The 15972-nt window shown below is 41.7% G+C and overlaps 1 protein-coding gene across 2 annotated transcripts in view; it reads right to left on the bottom strand.

Annotated features, from left to right (window-relative positions):
• Nucleotides 1–15972, bottom strand: part of plcb1 (phospholipase C beta 1) — a 352974-nt gene that overhangs the window by 83398 nt on the left and 253604 nt on the right. For both annotated transcript variants that reach the window (XM_031901827.1, NM_001079464.2), the window contains exons 10-11: nt 7183–7329; nt 648–805 (exon numbers count right to left, since the gene is read on the bottom strand). In XM_031901827.1, coding sequence (XP_031757687.1) covers nt 648–805; nt 7183–7329 — 305 coding nt within the window. The remainder of the gene's footprint in view (nt 1–647; nt 806–7182; nt 7330–15972) is intronic.

Raw genomic sequence — 15972 nt, 5'->3', positions numbered from 1 at the left:
AAGGGTCCCATACCCAATAATTATGATCCAAAATGGTATAGTAGAAATTGGGGACCCAATATATAGGGAACATGAAGGTTCCAGTAGGGAACTGACATTTAGGATTAATAAATCTCACTACTTGCATTAACTGATGTTTTTTATTTTTTGACCTAATCAATGAAACCCTGTGAGTGCCGTCATTTTGTCTTTATTATATATATATATATATGATAAAACCTCTAATATCCTCATATTTTACAACAGGGGGTATTAGTTTATATAATACCTGAGTTTCAGTCATGTGATGCAGATTTCATTACTAAGGGGGACATTTATGAACATTTGCATTTTCCTGGTTTTATAGTTTTTTGAAATCACAATTAAACTCCATATCCATGAATGTCAGTCATTTTTCAATAGATTTGAACTGAAAAAGGACAAACAAAAAAAGACGCAGAAAAAAACCCGCAAAAACTATATTTGATATATATGTATATATAATATGGAGGTTAGGAGGTAATTTGCAACTGTGCGCCATCAAACATTTCCCATTGAATGTTCATTTAAAGCTCCAAAGGCACAGAAGTAGGAAAGTGCATTTGGAATCCTTGGGAGATGAAAACAAAGGAGGTTATGGAGCTTACAAATCTCAGGCTCTTTTATACCTTAAATGATATTTCTGTTGTCATGGTGAATCCATGGGTAATAACCGGCTCTTCCTCTGCAGTTCGCCCCTTCCAGCAATCCAGTTCCACACATCGACAGCCTGCCAAGAGCACTTGACGATACATCTCCACTGAAGAGTTACCAGCCAGCTGCCCAGCTGCAATAAGCAGAAAAGGAATCAGCCACATATCTTCCTATGCAAATATCTCAAGTGGATGCCTAATGAGACTTGACACAGTTATTTAATGCTAAAGGGCTATATTCCACATTGGAAATGTTAAAAATAGACAGATCGCTGCAGTTAAATGACACACGCACACACACTTGTAAACCTTCCAGTCTCCAAGGTGCATTTGATAAGACCAGTGAGGCTACAATGAATTAAGGCTGGTTTTAAATGTATCAGAATTGTGTTTTTATGGTCATACTACACATGCTGATTTGGTAACACTATTACTGGACAAATGGCTGAAGATTCACAAATAGATGGAGACATGGCAGCAGATTCTCCAGAAGTGTTTTTTTTCCTTGGTCACAATGGCTTCTACTGTATTTCTCCCAATGTACTGTGCTGTTTTGTGAACTTTTATAAACCTTAGCAATTTGGACATACAGGTTGATTTATTAATTCCACATATAATCCAAACTCATTTCTAACAAAGCTTTGATCTCATCTACTTCTCATGTACAGATGTGTTCTATATTCTAATCCAGGGATCCCCTACCCTTTATACCCGTGAGCCACATTCATATGGAAAAAGCTTTGGAGAGCAACACAAGCATGAAAAATGTTCCTGGAGGAGCCAATAAGAGTTATAATTGGCTATTTTATAGCCCCCTTGTTGACTGGCAGCCTATAAAGGGCTCTGTTTGGCATTACACTGGGTTTGTATGCAACCAAAACTTGCCTCCTAACGAGAAATTCAAAAATAGGCACTTGCTCTAAGGCCACTGGGAGCAACATCCAAAGGATTGTTGAGCAACATGTTGCTCACAAGCCACTGGTTGGGGATCACTGTGTCTAATCCTTTAGCATACACATTCACCCTGTCACCATGTCTTTACTAATACTAGATTACAGAATGGTAAAATCAGCATCACCCCCTCGGGCCTGGACTGGGATTAAAAATAGGCCCTGGCATTTCAAGTACACAGAATCCCAAACAGCCCCCCACCAGTCCAATTGCCCAATGGCATTTGCCAGAATCCACAGATTGCCAGTCCGGGTCCTCTCCCTTTGTAGGCACTTATAAATAAATCACTCTGCTCAACTTTCAAGAAGCCTATAGTAATAATCATGCCCTCATGTTAACACTGATGATCTGGAAACTCTCCTGAAGGCACCGCTATCCTACTCCAACAGCAGCAATGGGATAAAATTAAGTGTAAAATTATGGTATATTTATGTGATAGAATTCATAACAGTTCCTGTGACTTTTATAAAAAAATGGAAGATTATGGATAGTTGGCTACGTAAATCAAATACTTGACACATCTGTCACTTATTTGTCACGTTTATCCATAGATCATCAGAATAAGTAAATTCATTCATCTGAAATAGTTTTATAGTATAGTATTAATATTTATACATATATTTTTAAACACAAGGACATGGCATTACATGAGCTGTATGTATTCCCTGCAGATAATCAGCACAATGAGTATTTGGCCACGCTAACCTTTACTACTCATTTAATGCCATTTTGATTTTAGTTTAAGCTGTAATCATTTCCCCCCTCTAAAACAAAAAGCCAACAATGCTGTTAAATAAGTAATCAGTACTTGATGTGCTGCCAAGTGTTTCCATTAAGGCTCAGGAAACAGCCCTTGCAATTACAAATATGTCAAGCCCACGTGTCTCTGTAGAAGTGTATTAGCCCGCGGATACACAACACAAGTGACCAAATGATTAAGTCCTGCTTGCCTGTGTGCTTTCTTTAATAGAAATATGTATTCCATTCATGTTGCTAATTATATATGCACAACAAGTTAAATAACATGCTTACTAACAGGAAAAAATACATTTCAAACAATAACAAAATGCAGGCTCCATACAAAATCACCCAGTAATAAAGCACTTACTTACCCGGCAATATAAAGACAGAGCTAGGGTTGCCAAACATTAGGTTTTGAGCTGGACATCCCAGTTTTTCAAAGAGCTGTCCGGTTCAAAACTTTCAGTCCAGTTTAAAACACGGAGAAAACTGGACAGAAATCCAGGTAATTGTGTCTAAAGCTGGCCATACACGGGCAGATCTGCTCGCGTGGCGATATTGGGGAGGCATGTAGGCGAATTCGATTCGGCAATGGGGCAGTCGGTTCGGGGACAGCATCAACGAGCCGATGCGGTCCCCGATCCGACTGGATTTTCTAACCTGGCCGATCGATATCTGGCCAATTTCAGGCCAGATATCGGTCGGCCAGGCCCCTCGGTTCTGCCCCTACACGGGCCGATAGCTGCCGAATTGGTGCAAGGGACCGATATCGGCAGCTATAATCATCCCGTGTATGGGGGCCTTAAGTGATGCAATAACTCTGCCCCCAATGTCATAACCCCACCCAACATGGTACCCACCCCTGACATTATCATGTCCACCCCCATCCTCATCCATCAGCCCCACCTCCTTTATTTGCGGTTAGCCACAGGAGCATTTATTATTCTTAGCATGTAATCAACAAGTCATTGCATTAACTGTGTCCTATACAATGCAATATTAGGCCAAAATGGCCATTATCCTTAGAAATGCTTGGAAATATTGGAATATTTTCCCAAAAGCGAGCCATGTGGATAAAAGACTGAAGCTGAAGCGATTTATTTATATGAAGTTATTATATTAATTCCTACAAAGGGTTAGTAGCAAAAACACCACCTTATTGACAAAATATTTGTGCAAGTTTAATATGCATCAGCAACATCAAGGGTTCATTCTATCCCTTACCATCCCTGGATGTCTGTGTCTTAGAGGTTCATGGTTTTTTTTCCTGACTAAAATATCAGAAAGTAACAGCCAAGGGATGCAAAATAAAATGTAATGTAAATGAAGGCTGCAAAATCACAGATATTTTATTCTCAGCCAGAATTCTGTTTAAAGAAGAGTCCCATGTGGAGTTCTGCTTGAGATTTTATGGAGTGAACCAGTCAAGTGGTAAAGCAACATCATTGCTATAGGAACAAGATTTTTTTTTAAAAATCCCTTCTACAAAGCCAACTGTGATCTCCGGCCAGAGAAAATTCATGTTCAATTTGAAATATTTAGGTTTGGAATAATTTAATGGTTAGTCTAAATCAAAATTATAAAGTACTGATATGAATAGTATAACATAAAGCTTATATTAAATTGCATATTGGTAGTTTTCTTTCTGCAGAAGAAAATTACAGCCAATGGTCCTAATTAAATAGTGTGCAAAAAGTAAATGAAAATCTGTAATTGTGGGAGGAACAGTTAAGTCACTGGGGACAAAGGGGGGTGAAGAGTAATCACTGTGTATGGGATCAAGAAACAGGCCTTGTGAAGCTGAGGCACAATATACATTAATGTGATGAACACACTACACTTGATTTGAAAGAAAACATTATATACATAACATTATGCACATTACATTTATATGATAAACCAAACATTTAGGGGCAGATTATTCTGTTCATATTTTTTCCTTTTTCCTTCAATTGAACGTTTTAGTGCAAAGAAAGTTTATCTAAATAATTACTCTAAACCCATGAATGTTTGGAATTTAAAAATTGCAAAACCCATAAAAAACGCTAATACCAAACTCCCCCATATAACAGCTGGCAAGGTCATGTAGAAGTCAATGGGAGCTGTACTTTGCAAATTGTTTCTTCGGGGGGTTCGCTTGAAATTGCACAAAAAGAAGATTTTGAGAATTAGGTGATGGGCAGGAATGGATTCGCAGGGAATTTCCGCGTTTCGTCCCGGCAAAATTTGTTGCGCGTCCAAAAATTGTGGCAAGAATAGTATGCCGTCCAAAAATTGTCACAAGGATAGCCGTGGGCGTCAAAAGAATAGTTGCGTGGCCAAAAATTGTCACAAGGATAGCCGCGGGCGTCAAAAAAATAGTTGCGTGGCCAAAAATTGTCACAAGGATAGCCGCGGGCGTCAAAAGAATAGTTGCGTGGCCAAAAATTGTCACAAGGATAGCCGCGGGCGTCAAAAGAATAGTTGCGTGGCCAAAAATTGTCACAAGGATAGCCGCGGGCGTCAAAAGAATAGTTGCGTGGCCAAAAATTGTCACAACAAAAGTCGCAGGCGTCAAAAGAATAGTCGTGGGCTTCAATCTTTTGAAAGATTTGCACATTTTTCGGGCAAGCGAAACAAGACAGATTCGCTCATCACTAATTAGGAGAGATGGACAGAGCAGAAGAGTAAAGAGAAGGAGCAAAGTTATGAACAGGCAAGAACGAAGAAATAATGGAGACCACAGGAGAGATAACATGAAAGGGGTGAGTAAAAAAAAAAGACAGAAGAAAGGGTATATGAGAAAAGTGGAGATACAGAATAGAATAGTGCAGGAAATATAATTAAAAAAGGTAATAGAAAGGCAGAGTATAGAACCTGGAGGTGAAAAAAGGTGTTGTAGACAAGGGGGGGTGTAAGGCTCTGCTGGGGTTTGATCCCAGGACCTACTGGTTCTTGGCTGCTCTCCCTAACTGTTGAGCCAGGAGAGCAGCCGATGAGAGGGGATTGCTTTGTAATCCCTTTCATCAGTGTCCTGGGCTTCATAACTTTACCCCAGCAGCCTTATTGGCTAGGTGGGGTCAGCCAATCAGGGCTGACTCTGCCCTATATAAGCCCAGCCCTCCTCACAATCAGTGCCTGAACATTAATCATTTAGCACTGTGGCCTGCCCCTAGCTGGTGTACCTGTTCTGGCTCCTTTGTCTTGTTTGTTCTTGCTCCTTGCTCCTCACTCCTGATCCTTGCCTTGCTTCCTTGTTTTCTTGCCCCTTTATCTTGTTCCTGTTTTCGCTCCTTGCTCCTCACTCCTCTCTCCTCAGTCCTTACTTTTGATCTTGCCTTGCCTGCTCCGTCCTGTCCTGTCTAATCTAGTCTACGCCCTCTCCGTCCCGTCCTGTCTCATCTAGTCTACGCCCGCTCCGTCCCGTCTCATCTAGTCTACGCCCGCTCCGTCCCGTCCTGTCTCATCTAGTCTACGCCCGCTCCGTCCCGTCCTGTCTCATCTAGTCTACGCCCGCTCCGTCCCGTCTCATCTAGTCTACACCCGCTCCGTCCCGTCTCATCTAGTCTACGCCCGCTCCGTCCCGTCTCATCTAGTCTACGCCCGCTCCGTCCCGTCTCATCTAGTCTACGCCCGCTCCGTCCCGTCTCATCTAGTCTACGCCCGCTCCGTCCCGTCTCATCTAGTCTACGCCCGCTCCATCCCGTCCTGTCTCATCTAGTCTACGCCCGCTCCGTCCTGTCCTGTCCCATCTTCTCTACGCCTGCTCTGTCCTGTCCTGTCCCATCTTCTCTACGCCTGCTCCATCCTGTCCTGTCCCATCTTCTCTACGCCTGCTCTGTCCTGTCCTGTCCCATCTTCTCTACGCCTGCTCCATCCTGTCCTGTCCCATCTTCTCTACGCCTGCTCTGTCCTGTCCTGTCCACGCCTCCTCTGTCCCGTAACAGCCCCTGCCTGAAGGACTCATCTTCCCTTCTCCCACTCACCACAGTATGACTCTTGACAGGGGGTAATGAAGAGAAAGTGGTAAAGGTATGGGATCTGTTATCCGGAAACCCGTTATCCAGAAAGCTCTGAATTACAGAAAGCCTGTCTCCCATAGGCTCCATTTTAATAAAATAATTCAGATTTTTAAAATGTATTTTCTTTTTCTCTGTAAAAATAAAACAGTACCTTATAATTGATCCCAACTAAGGTATAATTACCCCTTATTGAAGGCAAAACAATCCTATTGGGTTTGATTAATATTTTATTATTTTTTTAGTAGACTTAAGGTATGAAGATCCAAATTACAGAAAGACCCCTTATCCAGAATACCCTTGGTCCCGGACATTCTGGATAACGGGTCCTATACCTGTATAAAAAAAGTGAATGGTAGTAAAAAATAGGAGAGCCAAAATTAAACAAATATACAGCAGAAGGTAAAAAGTGTATTTATGTGTGGGCTGCCTCCCAGCTGGTACAGTATTTCACCAATCTGGTGAGAGAAACACTACTGGACAGACCCACCTCAAGCCCAACATTATCGTGCAGCTTTTCTGTGCCATTGGCATTTTAATGAAGAAAAGGTGGCAACTCCAGTGGGGGTCCAACATATCATAATAGGGAGGAGGGTGATCAAACAAATACATTTTGAAAATCTTTATGAAAATCAGGGCAGTAGCCATATTCTCTCTCATGGGTCACCCTTATGGAGGAGGGTAAGTGTGGGTCCAGAGCCTGTGAGAGCAGTAGGTTCCAGTGAAGTTGCACTACAAGGTTACAGCAGTTCAGCATCCTATAAAGCAAGATGATGGCTTTACTCATCTTATCACAAACAACTTTTCCTGCAATAACTTACCAGTGAGGTAGGTATTATGTGAAGAATTAATGAAATAATGAGATACGGGCTGAGACATGTCTTCATTTAAATCCAGTTTCTCAGGTGGCACAACTCCATTCTCCTCTCCACTCAGATAGTTCATAAATCCCTCCACAGATATCTGGCCTGAAACAATACAAATGTAAAGATATTATTTTTATTGCAAGATTATTTTTTTTTACATTCTCAGTAATTATAATTTTTTTTGTTAAAAATGAAATCAATAACTCAAGGATCCCTCTAGCAACCAATTATTTGAATTATTTTCCTGAGTTTTAGGCTATAATAAAATTTCAAGTGCTGATACAGTATCTCACAACTTAGCATTTATTATTATTTGTTATGATTATTTATTATTCTCATATCATTATTAGATGTTCTTTTCATATATTAGAATACTTTCATTGGCCAAACCCCTCTACATCCTATTGCGAGTTTCTAAAAATTTAGACTAAATAATAAAGGTGTTCTCCCCATTTTGCTATATATTTTAACCCCCCAACTCCAGCTGGTGGATCACCTGTCATCAATATATTTTCAGCATTACATCAGATACAATGCACGTTCATCAAAACAAAATGGTGGTATATCTAGGCAAAGGGTCATTCTAGCTTCATTAAGGAAGGCTATTTAATTGTTTTCTTGAAATATTTCTGCTGAAAATACCAGACCGGATGAATTGAGCATACTGCAGTGGAATGTCTTATTCCGTATTTATGATACGGAACAATCAATTCCAGTTAATCCATGCCATATCTGTCCATAATCGCTGAAAATGATAAATGCAAAATATTGGTTCAGAACAAATCGATTTATTCTGAAACAATGGAATTTTCATATTGATCGAACCCACTTGAGAAAAAAGTATCATTGCCCATTCATTCTTTTGGCTCATTTGGAATAATGGATCCTGAAGGCTAGGCCAACGATTCCTTGGGAAACACAAAAATCAAGCCACTGACACAGCTTTATGCTCTGCAGTGTGCCGGGGAATCAGCTTTCTCTGTGGGGCAGGTTATGAGCTTTGAAAGACAGGATACTGCAACAGCAGGTGAGTGTAACAGAGAAACCCAACCACCCTCAATAAGTATCATATCTGTACTGATATTAAAAAAAACAAAAAAGTGCACAATGTATTGATATTTTTATATGACATATATTATATAATATGCCATCTAACCGGCAAGAATGTAAATTGGAAACTGAAGCGACGCGTATGCCATCCCAACTATTCATACATATTCTTGCTGGTGGGATGGCATTACGGGGAGATTAGTCGTCCGCAGTAACGAAGATTTGTCGCAAGCGACTAATTGCCCAGTGTGTCACTGCCCTGGCACAACAGGGCTGTTTCAGCAGAATATACCTGCAAGTTTAGTGCAAACCATGGGAACGTTTTCGGGGCATGCCCTTTCGTCAGACATTTTGCGCGTATATATCCTGCTGAAACAACCCGGTTGTGCCAGTATTTTTTCAAATTTGGATTCAAATTAAAATTGCCAACCTTCCATTGTTTCAAAAATATAAGTCCATATGGCATCAGTTCTTGTGCTTGGCATCATAATGATGTCACACCTTTTGACTCTAGCAAGTGCAAGCAATGGCTTTGGGCACAAGTACCTTTAGTGAATAGTGTCAATTCTCACAATGACTGCAGCAACTTTAGCCCAAACTCAAGTGCAGTTGCAGTCGTAAATGGGCCCTATGATCAAGCTAAGTGAACCTAATACTGAACAAGTCTACCCTTTAAATTTGGTCCAGTTTTACCTAGCACTTCAGTCAGATCTAGCCATGTGGGGTCAGTTAATTCAGTCTCCGATATGTCACAAAGTTTATTTTTTTACCCTTGCCAGGTGTTTCTCTGCATCATTATGAAAAAAATAAATGTCTGTAAAGCTGAACTTAAAAAAGTCTGTATTTGCTTTGTAATGAAGGAAGATATGTTTAGCATAGGCAGGCAAGGCAGGATTGACCTAACCAGACAAATACAGAATTGGCTGTTACATTGGAAACTAAGGCTGTGAGGTTTGCTGTCACTTTTTTGACAGATCCATCATTCAAGGTTGCTCAGAACACTCTACAGCATACAGATGGTGTGCTGCATATTCCATATTATTTCCCAGGATAGTTACATTTTCTAATTACATCTTCCAAGCTGCCTTCCTAAGGGTTAGTTCAATTTGGATGGCTGAAGATAACGTGAACTCTTCTGGGACCCAAAAAGAGTTCAGCATATGTCGAGTCACATGGGACACATAGAACTCCATCTGTATCTGTTTTGACAAACAAAATATTTTTAATTAAAGGTAATTTATCATGTTTAATTGATGTAATGTCTTTCTTCTCCCTCTACGATAATGTTACTGTGTCATAGGTATCTCATGTATTACTGACCATGCCTAGTGACAAATCTACAGTCTCCCTAACCCAGCCCCACACAGTTTGTATGAGCAGAGAGGAAGGTATAAGGGTGTGTGGCAATATGAATGGCATAAAGGCTGCATTGTGGCACATTGGGTATCACAGCCTTACAGTGTTGTGTTCCTGCATTCAAATAAGGGCAATCTCTGGGGTTTGGTAGTTTGCATATCCTCACCTAGTTTTCAAGGGGTTCCAGTTTCCTCACACAGTCCAATGGAATACAAAGAATTAAACCGACTGTGGATAAAACTGACCTTTCTGCCTGTGTGTGCAACTGTAGCAGGAAAATCAGACTGTGAGCATGACTGGAGCAGGCACTGAAGCACTTGATAAAAGGAATTCTATCATGATTTTTATGGTATCGTTTTTATTACTATTTTACACTGTTCACATTGCAAATAATTCACTCTACCATTTAAAATTTTAATTTTGAAGCAACAAATGCTTTTTGTGTAGCTGTAATATAGATGTGTAGGTGCCATCTCAGTTCATTGTGCCTGAGTCTGAGCTTTTTAAAAGGAGTCAGAGCTACACATTAGAGCTGCTTTAGATAAGCTATTGTTTCTCCTACTCCCATGTAACTGGAGGAGTCATGAGTTGGACCTGAAATTTTTAGTCCTACTTTGATATTGACCAATAGGGCTTGGGAGCATTTTTAGCAATAGAGGTGTCAGGGAGCTGCTATCTTGCTACCTTCCCATTGTTCTGCTGATTGGCTGCTGGGGGGGGAAATGGAGGGGGGTGATATCACTCCAACTTGCAGCACAGCATTAAAGTGTGACTAAAGTTTATCAGAGCACAAGTTACATGGCTGTGGGCACATGGGAAAGTAATAAAATGGATAGCCCCACGTCCAATTTTCAAAATTAAATATAAAAAATTCTGCTATTGTGAAAAATGGATTTCAATGCAGGATCCTGTTGGAGAAGAGCTATTAACTGAAGCATTTTGAAAAACACATGTTTTCCCATGACAGAATCCATTTAATTCCCTCTAAATCCTGTTTAATATGCTAGTGCTTTATAAATAAATAAAAATATAACATTTGCCATCAAAACGCCACGATAAGAAGCATACTTTTGTATTTATCTGTCTAGAACTACAGTATATAGCATTCAATGTAATACCCATGGGACCTGCAGCCTGGAGCAGCCACTGGAGCAATCAATTAGGTGTCATGCATCACAGGAGACAATAATCTCATTCGGTTTGATAAAGCTCTGAGATTAAGCCACTGGGGAAAGGTAATTAATATGACATTGCCATCAAAAATTGGGGTCTGGGGTCTATTGATCAATAATGCAGATATTGCTCTATGTAGAATTTAAAAACCAGTAAAGACAGGAAACACTAAATAATGTGCATCACCAGTGGGGAATTTAGTAAATAGGATTAATATTACCTGTGTTTCCTTTCATCCCATTATTTACAACTTCTTGCACATTGTAAGGGTCATATACAATCATCCTAGACACAAGTACTAGAGCACTACTGCTCCTTAAAGGGATCCTGTCATGATTATTATGGGTTACTTTTTATTTCTAAATTACACGGTTTACATAGCAAATAATTCACTCCACCATTTAAAATGTTATTCTTGAACCAACAAATGTATATTTTTAGCTGTAATATTGCAGTGCACTGTGCCGGAGTCTAAACTTACAGAAGAAGCCCGAGCTACATATTAAAACTGCTTTCAGGTAACCTATTGTTTCTCCTACTCCCATGTAACTGGAGGAGTCCCAAGTCAGACTTGGATTTCTTACTATTGAGTGCTATTCTGATACCTACTGGGAGCTGCTATCTTGCTCCCTTCCCATTGTTCTGCTGATCGGCTGGTGGAGGGGGATATCACTCCAACTTGTGACTGAAGTTTATCACAGGTCACATGGCTGTGGCACCCTGGGAAATAAAGAATATGGCTAGCCTCATGTGAAATTTTAAAATTAAATATATAAAAATCTGTTTGCGCTTTTGAAAAATGGATTTCAGTGCAGGATTCTGCTGGAGAAGCTCTATTAACTGATGCATTTTGGAAGGCAAAGAAGGGGATTCAAAATAGGCCCTGGCATTTTAAGTACACAGAGGCCCAAACAGCCCCCATAGGCCCAATAAATAGTGACTGTCTATGGCACCTTACAGCAGCCCCTCTGGCATTTGCCAGAACCCACAGATTGCCAGTCTGGGCCTGGTGCAAAGACTGGCGGCCAGGGACTATGACAGCAAGGATTGTACTTGTTTGGCTTTTTTTTTTCCACTTTCTACCCCATGACCCGGCCATAAGAAAATGACCCCTTATGTTTTTTTTAAACAGTCCCAATTTTCTTCAGTTAATATGACTGTCATGGCGATTGTAATTGCCATGCCAATCAAGGTATTTGTATATTAACACATCAAGTTTTTCCAATTTAAGTTTTATAAATATGCTAGCTGCCAAGATATATATATATAGCTATATCCAAATTGGGGTATAAATGGAAGTCGCCAAAGCAGTAGCTTTCTCAGTCTGTACAGAGACTGGGATACTTTTCTTATATAGCTGGATAGAGTCAATCTTTTCAGTGGCTACACTGTGTTAATAACAACAATAATAGAAGCAACAATATTGCTGTTGCACTGGGAAAAGACAAACCCTCGTGGGAAATGACTGGCTGATACACTTTCTGCACAGTGAGAGGTTAATGGCAGAACGGAGTGCCACCAGGGACAATTTAACAGAGAAAAAACTATTAACTACTGCAGCAAAATGTACATTCAGCTGGTGAGGAACCGATATGCCACTAATAGGATCAATGAATTATTGAACTGGATCTATCTTCAACTTGATATTTTTTTCATTAAAGGGGTGGTTCTCCTTCAAGTTAACTTTTAGTATGTTATTAAATTACCAATTCTAAGCAACTTTGCAGCTTTCAAATGGGGGCCACTGACCCCAGCAGTCAAAAAAAAACATTGCTCTGTGAGGCTACAATTTTTTCTATTCAAGTCCTCTTCTATTTATTGAAAGTCTCTCATTTAAACCATTCCCTGGTTGCTAAGGTAATTTGGATCCTACCAACCAGATAGCTGCTGAAACACTAATATCTTTTCCCTGGGAAGGGACTGTGGCTGTGGCATAGCAGGTATAGTAGGGAGAGATGGTGCCTATAGTAGCAGTGGGGGGATAATAGCCTCTGGGAAGGGACTGGGGCTGTGGGATAGCAGGTATAGTAGGGAGAGATGGTGCCTATAGTAGCAGTGGGATAATAGCCTCTGGGAAGGGACTGGGGCTGTGGGATAGCAGGTATAGTAGGGAGAGATGGTGCCTATAGTAGCAGTGGGGGGATAATAGCCTCTGGGAAGGGACTGTGGCTGTGGGATAGCAGGTATAGTAGGGAGAGATGGTGCCTATAGTAGCAGTTGGGGGATTGTAGCCTCTGGGAAGGGACTGTGGCTGTGGGATAGCAGGTATAGTAGGGAGAGATGGTGCCTATAGTAGCAGTGGGATAATAGCCTCTGGGAAGGGACTGGGGCTGTGGGATAGCAGGTATAGTAGGGAGAGATGGTGCCTATAGTAGCAGTGGGGGGATAATAGCCTCTGGGAAGGGACTGTGGCTGTGGAATAGCAGGTATAGTAGGGAGAGATGGTGCCTATAGTAGCAGTGGGGGGATAATAGCCTCTGAGAAGGGACTGTGGCTGTGGCATAGCAGGTATAGTAGGGAGAGATGGTGCCTATAGTAGCAGTGGGGGGATAATAGCTCTGGGAAGGGACTGGGGCTGTGGGATAGCAGGTATAGTAGGGAGAGATGGTGCCTATAGTAGCAGTGGGGGGATAATAGCCTCTGGGAAGGGACTGGGGCTGTGGGATAGCAGGTATAGTAGGGAGAGATGGTGCCTATAGTAGCAGTGGGGGGATAATAGCCTCTGGGAAGGGACTGTGGCTGTGGGATAACAGGTATAGTAGGGAGAGATGATGCCTATAGTAGCAGTGGGGGGATAATAGCCTCTGGGAAGGGACTGGGGCTGTGGGATAGCAGGTATAGTAGGGAGAGATGGTGCCTATAGTAGCAGTGGGGGGATAATAGCCTCTGGGAAGGGACTGGGGCTGTGGGATAGCAGGTATAGTAGGGAGAGATGGTGCCTATAGTAGCAGTGGGGGGATAATAGCCTCTGGGAAGGGACTGGGGCTGTGGGATAGCAGGTATAGTAGGGAGAGACGGTGCCTATAGTAGCAGTGGGGGGATAATAGCCTCTGGGAAGGGACTGTGGCTGTGGGATAGCAGGTATAGTAGGGAGAGATGGTGCCTATAGTAGCAGTGGGGGGATAATAGCCTCTGGGAAGGGACTGTGGCTGTGGGATAGCAGGTATAGTAGGGAGAGATGGTGCCTATAGTAGCAGTGGGGGGATAATAGCTCTGGGAAGGGACTGTGGCTGTGGGATAGCAGGTATAGTAGGGAGAGATGGTGCCTATAGTAGCCTCTGGGCTGTGGCTGTGGTAAATCCCACACATTGTTATAGTGTGCTATTTAAACATATTACAAATTTTGTTAAGAAGAGAGTGGACATATATACAATGAATATACCACTTATATAAATATTGTAAAGCTAGATGTTTTTCTGCAGATGACCTCTTTTCAAAACCAGAGGGAAATTAAGGATTTCCAGACAGCTCATTTGTAAGAAAACAAATCATGACTATTGTGGATAAGCTTGATGTAAGTATGGGATTTCAGGTAAGACACACAGAGATTATACACACAAATGTCACACATTAATACTTCGGTGTCAAGCTCTCAGCCTCGCAGCTGATATGAACTATTGTACCCTGAAAGGATAAGGCACCAGGTGACCTCCCGAAATTAACTTTGGTTTTTTAAATGCAATTATCAACATGTAGTGGGGTGATAGGGCCTGTACTGTCTCTCGTTCTAGTTGGTTACACTAGGAACCCTGGTAAATAAAGACTAAAACATTGAAATACAGATATATATGTATATGATACATATTTTACTTATGATGGTTAAAAATCAAAGTTGATGTAGGATGTACAGATGTAGCCTTACATTTTGCTCAGCTTCCGATTTTTACCAACATGAGTAATGAGGAGCTATAGGTAACAGGGCTTTTTATTAGCTTCTGTACTTCTAGGACTCTACAGTAAGACTACGGTACATCTGGCCAAAATGTGTGTTATGGTTTGTTGGGTTATTATATAATTAATAGCACGTGCCAAATGGAATGTGGCAAATTGTTACTCAGGTTATTAAATAAGCTCATCTATCTTTAAAGTGGCAAAATAGAATAATCTGTTTTACAGGTAGTTACAATATGAACTGAATTTAAGCAGGATTAGGCCCTTGGCTCAGGAACACTTGCAGTATAATGGTAGAGATATGGTATGAATTCATTTTCTATACAGGTATGGGACCTGTTATCCAGAATGCTCCGGACTTGCGTGATTGCCTTGATGAAATTATGTTAAAGCCCACCTGACGTCATTTCCAGTGTCTGCGCCCAATTCTTTAGGCACAAGTGTACCCTGGGAACCCTGGAGCTACCGCTTGGTCAGGAAATGGCGATTGCAATAGATTTCCTCTGCATCAATAGGTGCACCAGCATCTGATTCAAAATGCAAGGCAGAGAGAACAGAGCGCGCTAAGAGCATACCCCCCAACTGTCCCACTTTCCGCGGGACAGTCCTGGTTTTTATAGCGCATCCCGCTGTCCTGGATAGTTCCATGAATGTCCCGCATTTCCGTAATAGATTATGGAAATGCAGGACACTCATTGAACTATCCAGCACAGCGGGATGCGCTGGCAGGAGCTGGACGCCCCAGCTTCTTCTGCTGCTCTGCTTCTTTCGCCGCTCCTTGTACTGCGGCAACAGGCCCTTTTATAAGGTTGCGCCCTGTGGGTATATGTGACATCAGGAGCGCAACCTTATAAATGGGCCTGCCGCCGCCGTACAAGGAGCGGCATAAGCAGCAGAAGAAGCCGGACCACCTATGGGGGCTACTGTGTATGGGGACTACTGTGTATGGGGGCACTTACTATGGGGGCATTGTGTATGGGAGGTACGGTCTATGGGGGCATTGTGTATGGGGGGTACTTTCTATGGGGGCTACTGTCTATGGGGGGTACTGTCTATGGTGGCACTTTCTATGGGGGTACTGTTCATGGGGGCACTTTCTATGGGGGGTACTGTCTTTGGGGCACTGTGTATGGGGGGTTACTGTCTATGGGGGGGGGCAAAACTGGTACATAGTTATAACTCACTTATAACTCACTGCCTTCTCTCTATATTTGTATTTTATATGTAGGAGTTACTATATTGTTTTCCTTAGGTAGTACAGTATGAGGGTATAGC

Source organism: Xenopus tropicalis, chromosome 5, assembly GCF_000004195.4.
Source record: "Xenopus tropicalis strain Nigerian chromosome 5, UCB_Xtro_10.0, whole genome shotgun sequence".
In the NCBI taxonomy this organism is placed as follows: Eukaryota; Metazoa; Chordata; class Amphibia; order Anura; family Pipidae; genus Xenopus; species Xenopus tropicalis.
Note: the sequence above shows the minus strand (reverse complement) of the source record. Positions and strands in the feature narration are given on the sequence as shown.